At 35.3% G+C, this 9,826-nt stretch overlaps 2 protein-coding genes across 2 annotated transcripts; both read left to right on the plus strand.

Moving 5' to 3' along the window:
• Positions 1-1,018: 1,018 nt before the first annotated feature.
• Positions 1,019-2,975, plus strand: olfm4.1 (olfactomedin 4, tandem duplicate 1). Its single transcript, XM_053510265.1, has 5 exons — positions 1,019-1,083; positions 1,186-1,323; positions 1,417-1,629; positions 1,798-1,945; positions 2,033-2,975. The coding sequence occupies exons 1-5, from the start codon at positions 1,030-1,032 to the stop codon at positions 2,854-2,856; spliced, it is 1,377 nt and encodes a 458-aa protein (XP_053366240.1). The 5' UTR covers positions 1,019-1,029; the 3' UTR covers positions 2,857-2,975.
• A 3,831-nt stretch (positions 2,976-6,806) lies between these two features.
• On the plus strand, positions 6,807-9,148 carry olfm4.2 (olfactomedin 4, tandem duplicate 2). The gene is made up of 5 exons (XM_053510314.1): positions 6,807-6,878; positions 6,962-7,129; positions 7,211-7,423; positions 7,542-7,686; positions 8,225-9,148. Exons 1-5 carry the CDS (start codon positions 6,822-6,824, stop codon positions 9,022-9,024), a joined length of 1,383 nt encoding a protein of 460 aa, XP_053366289.1. The 5' UTR covers positions 6,807-6,821; the 3' UTR covers positions 9,025-9,148.
• Positions 9,149-9,826: the final 678 nt, after the last annotated feature.

Raw genomic sequence — 9,826 nt, forward strand, 5'->3', positions numbered from 1 at the left:
ACGTAATAAAGATATATTATGAGGTATATTAATATTATTGTAATAATTGTGATTATGCTGTACAAGTATAAACCCTCTCCAGCGTGCATTCCTGCCTCGAACCTAGTGTTCTTAGGATAGGATCCACCCTGAGCGTGACCAGGATGAAGCAGTTACTGAGGCTAAATAAGTAAATGGAGGCAGATAAACTGTCCAGTAAAAAAAATCATGACAAATCATACAGCTTATGTTAAGAACATAGATATTACATTATTTTACCCATTAAAAATTAAATATTATCGATGAATTAAGCACTCTAAAGGGTTTTTAGTTTCTCTCTAAAGGTTATGTTAATCACCTAGAAGATCCTAGGTACTACTTATATACAAGAGCTTGAACCTTTAAGAAGCCAACAAACCATAGAGAAATGTCTCGTTTTTTTGTAGCAGTGGAACATCTGAATGTATTTGTAAGAGAATATAAGGTTAACTGTGACATAATTCAAAGTTCGTGTAATTTTTATAATGTTGAATTTCCATAGTTCCAACCTTTTTTTTAAACAATAACGTAATATGAAAACTAATAAAAATATTATCATAAACTATTGTAATATAATAAAAGAAAATTTAAGAAAAAAGAATCAGAACAATTCTAACTAAATTAGCATAATTTTTTTAAAAAAAAAATAGTTTTCAGCTTACTGTATACTTAATCTCTTGCTTACTCTTAAATATAAGAGTAAGTTTTTTCAGTTTGCTAAGTCCTTTGAAAATTGGCATTTCTCCACTCTGGATCTTTGATCTTTGAAACTTGGGACAATGTATCATCCCAAAGCACCTGTATCCTTTAGTCAAAAACATAAGATAAGTTAGATGTTTGCAGAACATAAAGTTTATTACATTGATAATGAACAGGATGTTAGCAGATTTTCAGCTGTTGGGAAGTCATGTGAGAAGACTCCAGCTGATGACTTATTAGCGTTATGATAATCATCCTTTAAAAACGACTAGGCTTTGACTTCGGAAACAGAAGCGCTCTACTTCACTCAGCATGATCACCATACTCTTTTGTCTCCTCTTCCTTAGGGCCACCCTTGCCTTTCGGGTAAGTTCTTACTCAGTTGTTGATTTTTTTTGGTGGTATTTTTAAGTGGTCTGAAAATTCAAAAGGAATTATCTTTTTCTTCTGGATCCCTGGTCTGAGAAGAACGAGACTGTGAGTCCAGGCCAGTCGTGCACATGTGAGGCCTTTCTACCTGAAACCGTATTCCCCATGGGGGAGCTGGAGCTGCTGGAGAAGTCCTCAGTACAGATCAGCCACAAGTTAGAACTGGAAATCAGCAAGGTAAAAGAAGAAGCTAAAAAAATGAGTCCAGAATGAGAGAAAAAACAGCATGTACAGGATTTTTCCCCTAATATTATTCTGTTGTCTTTGTAGATTGAGATGTTTGAAAGCAAGCTAACGATTTACATGGAGAAGACTTTAAACCTGACAGTGTTGATTGGAATCATGGAGAATAATCCTGACTCTTACACTGAGCTCCAAATACAGGAGGTGAAGATTCAGATCAAGCAGATAGAAGCTCTGGTTGTGGAGCTTAAGGCATCCATTGAGCTTTCTTCTACAGTGCTTGTCAGCATTCGCAAAGAGGTAAAACACAATGGATATATTGTGATGTTATATATATATTATACAGTATATATGTGCTGGTATGTTGCTGTAGCTGAATCAACATTTTTTTAAACCTGGGCTTTTTTTCCTTAAATTTCACAAGGTTTGCCATGTCATAACTGCTATTCTAATGTTGGTATCATACAGGTCACTGCCATGATTGTTATCCTGACCCAACTGGAGACTACCTATGACAAGAACCTAGTACTGTTGACACGCAGGGAATACATCAAGCTTCAGGAGAAACTGGAAGAATGTGAAAGACGTCACAACGAGATCTTTAATCCCAACATCGGTAAGCACGCTCCGCATGCAAACATGATTTTTATCTTTGTAGAAGCTGAAATCGCTCATACTTTTGATTTTTTTCCTCTCTCTCCAGGTTCTTGTAACCGTGGCTTCATATCAAGAGTCAGTAAACCAATAATTAGCCACCTGAACGCACATCTGAATGCAGGGCACAGATATGGTGGATGGGGCAAAGATTCAAACCCATTGGCTGGCTCTGAAAATATGTACTGGTACTCAGGGTCTTCCAGTACTCTGGTTAGCCAAGTTAGTGTTTATGCAGATTATTACAGATTGATCATGAGACAGTCAATGAAAACCCATGAGCTTTATACCAGTCGTGATTGGAGAGGAGTGGGCAATAACTACATTGTGCGTGGTAACACGCTGTACTATCAGTACAGAGAGCCTTTTAGCATGGGGAAATACAACATGACCAGTCAGACCGCAGTGTACAGGGTGGTGCCAAGCGCCAGTAACAGGTTCTCCTATTTTTATTCAGCAAGCCAAAACTTAGACTTCGCAGCTGATGAGAATGGATTGTGGGTGACGTATGCTACAGACGCATCGAATGGCAGGATGAGTCTAGGTAAAATAGATGAGGAAGCATTTGCCTTGAAGGAAGTTTATGAGACGAATATCTACAAACCATCAGTAGGCAACACCTTCATGGTTTGTGGAGTTCTTTATGCCACCAGATCTGTCGATATTAAGACAGAGGAGATCTTTTACGCTTATGATACACACACAAGAAAGGAGAGCTATGTTAGTATTCCTTTTGAAAAGTTTCAGGAAATGTATGTTTATCTTGACTACAACCCCATCGACCAGAAACTGTACATGTATAATGATGGATATTATGTCAGCTACCATCTCTGGTTCCATCAGAATAAAAATAAAGCACAGCTCTTGATTTAAAAAATGCATTGATTTGAATACACCATGAGACTTTTTGGTGTACAGTATAAATTGTTGAGATAAATACGAAAAAAGTGTACATGCATTGTACTGTTATTAATAAAAACCTTTGAGCAGTATTCCTGAATGAATGTTGTCATTTATACACATTACTTCACAATGCACACTACCATTCATTAATAAATATGTGGGAGTTTTTTCATGATACAATAAGATCTAATCTAATTTCAACAGAGGAAACATGTTCAAAATGATTCTGCAACATATTCTCAGGTGATGAAACACGAAACTGTAGCATTTCCACAATTTTGCTGTTTAAATACCTGAATACACATTCCAATAATTTTTATCTATGAAAAATAAAGAATGTAGAAGTACAACATGTAATACTGAATATACAGTAAGAATAAAACAAATGATGATGTATTCTTTATACTGTATGTTTTCAGATCATATGAGCTCTATAACATGCGTATAGTAAAGGTAAAATGGGTTAAAAAAAAAAAGGTAGCTCTCCATAAAATATATACAAAGTAAAATGTACATTTTCTCAATTTCATTTTTTCTGTAAATTATAAATCAATAAAATAAATATTATTATTTTCTTTGATTTATTGTGGGCTTTAGTTAAACCAGATGATATGGATTTGTCCATCTTTTTAACAATAAAACCCACATCTTAACTCACTAACTTGTCTGAACTTAATAATAATGTGTTTATTTAACACCAAGAAACCTATTAAAAATTTAAAATTATTTTTTATCCTTTCATAATTTTGCTGTTTTCCTATATCTTCATAAACAGCCTGTCACATCGCTTCATATTAACTTAAAAATTGATTTGAAAGCATTTATGCCAAATATTCAATTTAGTATTGATTTATACAAATAAGCAGCTAAACATCTTTTTGTTATGAGAAATTCTCATATATTCTTTTTGTAGCAGCCATTCTCATACAGTACAGCACACTGTTAGTGCAATTAAAGGGAAATAACTTTAATGTTTTTTTTATTCTAATAGAGATATAATATTTTATTTGTTTAAATAGACTTATAACAGACGTTTGGTTATAAATTGACATTCATTTGTGTTGTCATTTATGTTTCAACAAATCTTGTAATAAGTTACAATTAATAATTAATTAATCGGATATACAGTATTTGATACTGTCCATCTTATTAGTATCTGTTGAAATATATAGTATTTTTAAGTGCCCAGTGACCCTGACCCTTTTTGCTCTCCAAATCTTTGGATTTGCTATAATTACTTAGGACTGCAATTCCTATACACAGTTTCCCACTTTGGAACTGACTGGAACACCAGTGATAATTTATCAACTAAATGTTAAAACTATAATGCATTTCCAATAGCAGTTTTTGATAAAAGAAGGGAATTATTTTTCATTTAAAACACTCAGTTGAGGATGGGTTCCATTTTGAGTACCTGGTTCTTCTCAAGGTTTTGTGGGAGAAAATTCTCCCACCTGTTGATGTTGCTGTTAGTTTAAAATATCAATCAGTTAACAAGTCATTAACAAAGAGAATTAAAAAAGAATTAAAGAAGATTACGCCACAGAGAACTGGATGAAGTAAGTCAGGCTTTTATTGCAGCAATAAGAACCCAGATGAGCCAGCCTAGCCATGCCTTGGATCAGAACCAAAGCAGTGCCAAGTCCAGACTGAATTCACAGTCAAAATCATGCTCCTTTTATACAGTTTCTAAGAGGGGGATCTCCAGTCTCCTCCCCTGTACCTTTACCTCGTTTGACCACAGCAAAATTTTAATCCATTATAATCCAGTTTTTATCAATTAATTTTTCCATTAAAATTACATTTCTCTTATCTTGTACCATTATGTCATACACCTCGCTATCTGACTCCTCTCCATGCTCATAACTCTTTCCCTTTATATTTACACCTCGTTATGTGACTTCTTCCTGCGCTTATCTGACTCTTACTATGCTCGAAACTTCTCTCCATTATAATACATCTTCTTTAATAATTATTTTCTATTATCTTTACACTTTTCATATCTTTTTATAAAAATATAGGGGTGCCGCTTGTTTTCAAGGCTTTTTCCTTGTTTTTTCTTTGGTATGTTCTTCATTTTTCAAGAGACCAGCCATGGGTAAGCATCTCCTTTACACTATTTTACTTATTTGCCTTATTTTACCCCATTCAATGTTTTTATACATTTTATTCTATTTTATAGCCAACTGCGACTTCTCCATTGATGACTTCATCCCTTTGGATGATTCGGACAGCCAGAGCAGTTCAGACCGTGTTCCTTCTGAGGAATTTTATTTCTATTGATGCTTTTACCCTGGCCCCTTATGTTTTGTATTTTACGTTGGGCTTTTATTCTTTGTATTTTATATTATTACCATGTAGATATGCCTTTTTATTCTTTGTTTACTCTTATTAAAATATTTTATTCACAAGACTAGCTCTGTGTCTCTGATTTTTCCTATTTCTTATCTGCCCATCCAGTTTGCCCACATGGCCATCTTCACACACACACACTGTCTCGCAGGGAGATTCCCCTGATTCTTTCAAGTTTAATTTCAGTGTATAGTTTATTACATAGTTTCCCGTACACCTCGTTAGCCCCTCTTTTTATCTGGTTTCTAGTTTCTTGTGCTTATCTGGTGTCTGTCACCTGATTATTTCTTCTGTCCTTGGGTTTTAGTTGTTTTTTCCAGGATTTTATCCTCCCTGCTTTGCCCTTGGTTTTTTCTATCAGTTGGTTGTTCCTGGTTTATTCTACAGTTCTCAAGAGACAGACCATGTATGAGCATCTCTTTATTTGGTATATGCACATACTAGTTTAATTTTGTGTCTACTTTTATTAAACTCAGTATTCCTAAAAGTAATCGTGTGTCTTTTGGATATTTGTCTATATTTTACTTAGACATGTATACATATATCCAACACTTGTTTCAATCCTTCATTAGGCCAAGTCCGACACCTGGCACCTTATCTTGTCTTATCTGGGTCACTCTAACCCTTCTCTTACTGCTATGTTTTACGTCCTGTCTGCTTTTCTCACTTAACCTTTATATTATTTCACTAAGATTAATATTATGTTGATTAATATTATCATATTGTTACATTGCTGCATACACAAATATATTTAATTAAAATATGCTTACATATTCTTTCTTAATTTGTCTCAAGGAGATTTTCCTTGACATTGTCACCTCTGGTTGCTCATTAGGGATAATAATAATAATAATAATAATAATAATAATAATAATAATAATAATAATAATAATACAGAAATAAAGAAATAAATGCAAACCATGCTTAATAGAGGGTATCACTACTGGTCTGAAGAAGAAACACCTATTTTATAGCTTCACTAGGTTTATAAAAAAAAGAAAAGAAAAAAAAGAAAAGAAAATACACTTGGCACAAATACATATGCCCTGATTAAAAAAAATCATTGATCATTTTACTTTGTGCAACAATATACTAAAACATCTAATAGGCCTATAATATAGTTAAGAAAAACAATGAAATGGACTGAACTTATCAAGCGATGATGTTAAGATCCCTGTTTAAGCTACTGGATGTTTGTTCTTATATTTCCGGAATCAGCGACAAAACCAGACTTACATAGAGATACTGTAGACTGAAAGCTTCTCTACAGTATTTGCCATTACAACAGAGGAGTTACTTTATGTCCTGTAATTACCTTTGTGTACACTTCGGTCTTTACTAAGATTTGGTAATTTCATCAGGTGCTACATGCAATATATTTTCTCACATCATCTCCAGGTAATTCCTCATTAAGTCATATGTCTAAAACAAACATCACTGTGTACATAAGTTGTCTTTTCAAAACAAACTAGAAATAACCATGGGAATTTGCAAAGATGTTCAGGATATCTACCGGATACCTTCATCTTTAAAAGCCAGTGATTTGAAGAGGTCATAATCACTTAAACCAGAAAACCTAAGCCATGATGCATCGCATTATTTCGCTCCTCCTTTTGGCTGGCTCAGCGTACGGTTGGCTGGTAGGCATTTTCTTTAGTTTCAAGCCTAGAAACATTTTCTAAGAATAAAATAAATAGATTGTGTCATCTTTCTCACTTTGTAGCCAGTGGAGCAGTGGGGCTCTGGGAATGTCACGGGCAGTGTGGGAGAATCCGGGCAGTGTATCTGCAATGTCTTCCTTCCCGACACTACCTTCCCGGCAGACCGTATGGATATTGTGCAGATCACTTCTAATAAGCTGTCTGCCGATGTGGAAGTCTATATTAAAAAGGTACATTTCATTCTACATGCTGGTACATTCCTCTTTTTTTCTAGGATGGCATAAACATAATCATCCTTTCTCTCTTCTCAGTTAACTTCTATGAAGGCCGAGCTGGTTATTCTTCTCTCGGAGCTCACCAACTTGACCAGCCGTTTAGAGATAGTGGAAAGCGGGCCTGACAAGTACATCAAACTGGAGTTTGATCTCCTGAGGGTCGAACTGCGTGAGTTTGAATCACTGGTCACACACCTGAAAACATCCCTTAACTCCTCCTCATCTATCTTCGACAGTCTTTACAGTGAGGTAAGTCTATCAGTTTACATTATAGCTTATTCCTGTATCTCATGGAATTTTAAAAGACATGGATTAGTGCTGAATGCAGGCAGTTTTACACTTGCGATCTCATACATATTTCTTGAAGATCCGCAATATGAGCCTGACTGTAGATCAGCTGGAAAGCTATGACCGGAGCAACTTAGAAGTGATCCGCCTTGAGTTTATGAAACTTCAGAAGAAGCTGGAGAAATGCAGAGATGAACAAGACGACTTCTCCAATGCAGCGATCGGTAATGTTCTCGGATTGTTTATACTGAAATGTCTGATATGTGATGCATGAGTCTCATTATACAGTATTAGGTTTTGTTGGAGTATTTCACTATCTCTTTAACATTCATTTGTAACTAATGCTAATTCAGCTAATACTAAGGTTATTCTAAGGTACTATCAAGCAGCTTTAATAAATGCATGCTAAAAAGAAAAAGCAGATAGAGATGATAAATGTAATTCCTTATGATCATATCCAATTATTATTATATTATCTGAAAACATCATATATGGATAAAATTTTCTATGTTCTTACATTGCCAAATTGCTAAGTATGCACCAAGTATTGCTTTTAAGGATCAAATATTTACTTAGTAAACCAGCTAAAAAACATCTTTCCTTAATATTAAACATGCAAGGGCTGTACCATGTTTTACATAAACTATTACACATAAATCTATTAAATGCCAGACAGTCATACTGTAAAATAAATGCAATTAAGCTTTTTTCCTTTTTTTTTTTTTTTCAAATTTACATTACTGAATTGGTTTCTTTTGTCAGGTTCCTGTAAGCATGGCGGCATTCTAAGAATCAGCAAGCCCGTAGTTAGCCAGCTGAATGCAGATCTGAGTGGAAGCTACTTGTACGGAGGATGGGGCAAAGACTCTAGCCCTGTGTCTGGTTATGAAAACATGTACTGGTACTCTGCTTTCTCTAGTACACTGCTGAGTAGAATTCATGTTTATTCAGACTATTACAAATTAATCATGAGACAGCCAATGAAAACCTATGAGCTTTATACCAGTCATGATTGGAGAGGTTTGGGCAATAACTACATTGTGCGTGGTAACACACTGTACTATCAGTACAGGGAACCGTTCAGCATGGGGAAATACAACATGACCAGTCAGACGGCAGTGTACAGGGTGGTGCCAAGCGCCAGTAACAGGTTCTCCTATCAATATTCCGACAGTCAGAATTTAGACTTTGCAGCTGATGAGAGTGGATTGTGGGTGACGTACGCTACAGAGGTAACAAAGGGTAAACTGGTGCTGGGTAAAATAGATGAAGCAGCGTTTGCACTTTCAGAGGTTTGGGAAACCAACATTTTTAAACAATCTGTCACGAATGCCTTCATGATATGTGGCATTCTTTATGCTACACGTTCTGTAGATACCCAAACTGAAGAGATCTTTTACACTTACAACACACGCACGAGACAGGATAACTATGTTAGCATTAAGTTTGAAAAGTTCCAGGATTTCTATGTCAACTTGGACTATAACCCTAGAGATCAGAAACTCTACATGTTCAACAATGGCTATTACGTCTCTTATAATATTAAGTTTAAGAGTGACTAGACATTCTCTGTCAAACCAAGTATACTGGAATGTTTGAAGGTGTGCGTTTAATTCCCTGGTTAATTATGAGGACAAATGTAATTTTCTGTTTTGGAAATCAATAAAAAAATAGTTAAAGCATGAATCAGATGTGTTTTCTTTAATGACTTTGTTATGAATCTGTGAGTAGATCTGCAGTGAAATGATTGCAACCAATGTTACGCTAAATAACAAAGAATTAAAAATAATTTGTAAAGTGCATAATGGCTATTGTCTCCTATATTGCACAGCAAAGGCCACAATTGCATACAGGTGCTTCAGGAGATACAATACAGAAATATAAGATTGCAATTAATCAGATAAATCTTTATAAGAACTTGTGTGATATCTAGAGTAATCTGCATGAGGTTGCACTCACAAATTATTACACACAAAATTAAATTAAATAGTCACCTAAAAAAAAGGTTTTTTAACGATACACTGTGTGAGGTTGAGGTGCCGTGTGTTACACTAAAGCACTGATGACACGTTGGATCATAAAAAGTGATGTCATAGTCTTACAAGCTAGACTCCATTGTGTGTAACCCCATCTCCTTGAGCCCCTCAGTGCCAACATCAGCTCTCTGCTCCTGGGCTTCTGGACCCAGCTGGTCTCTGCAAATACACTAATTACACCAGGGCTTCCGCACCTCCCTCACAGTGTATAATATTAGATCACTCTGGCACTGCCTTATTTCATTATTTTGTAAGAATAAGTCTCAGGCAGTTTCAAGGTGTGGCATGTAGCTTTAAAGAAGATTTGGGGTCCATTGCAGACATCGTT

This window comes from Clarias gariepinus, chromosome 13 (genome assembly GCF_024256425.1).
Source record: "Clarias gariepinus isolate MV-2021 ecotype Netherlands chromosome 13, CGAR_prim_01v2, whole genome shotgun sequence".
In the NCBI taxonomy this organism is placed as follows: domain Eukaryota; kingdom Metazoa; phylum Chordata; class Actinopteri; order Siluriformes; family Clariidae; genus Clarias; species Clarias gariepinus.

Coding starts and splice junctions, on each gene's coding strand:
- olfm4.1 (XM_053510265.1), top strand. CDS start 1,030: ATGATCACCATACTCTTTTGTCTCCTCTTCCTTAGGGCCACCCTTGCC. Junction 1,084..1,185: donor GGGCCACCCTTGCCTTTCGG/GTAAGTTCTTAC, acceptor TGGTCTGAGAAG/AACGAGACTGTGAGTCCAGG. Junction 1,630..1,797: donor TTGTCAGCATTCGCAAAGAG/GTAAAACACAAT, acceptor GGTATCATACAG/GTCACTGCCATGATTGTTAT.
- olfm4.2 (XM_053510314.1), top strand. CDS start 6,822: ATGATGCATCGCATTATTTCGCTCCTCCTTTTGGCTGGCTCAGCGTAC. Junction 7,424..7,541: donor TCGACAGTCTTTACAGTGAG/GTAAGTCTATCA, acceptor TATTTCTTGAAG/ATCCGCAATATGAGCCTGAC. Junction 7,687..8,224: donor CTTCTCCAATGCAGCGATCG/GTAATGTTCTCG, acceptor TTCTTTTGTCAG/GTTCCTGTAAGCATGGCGGC.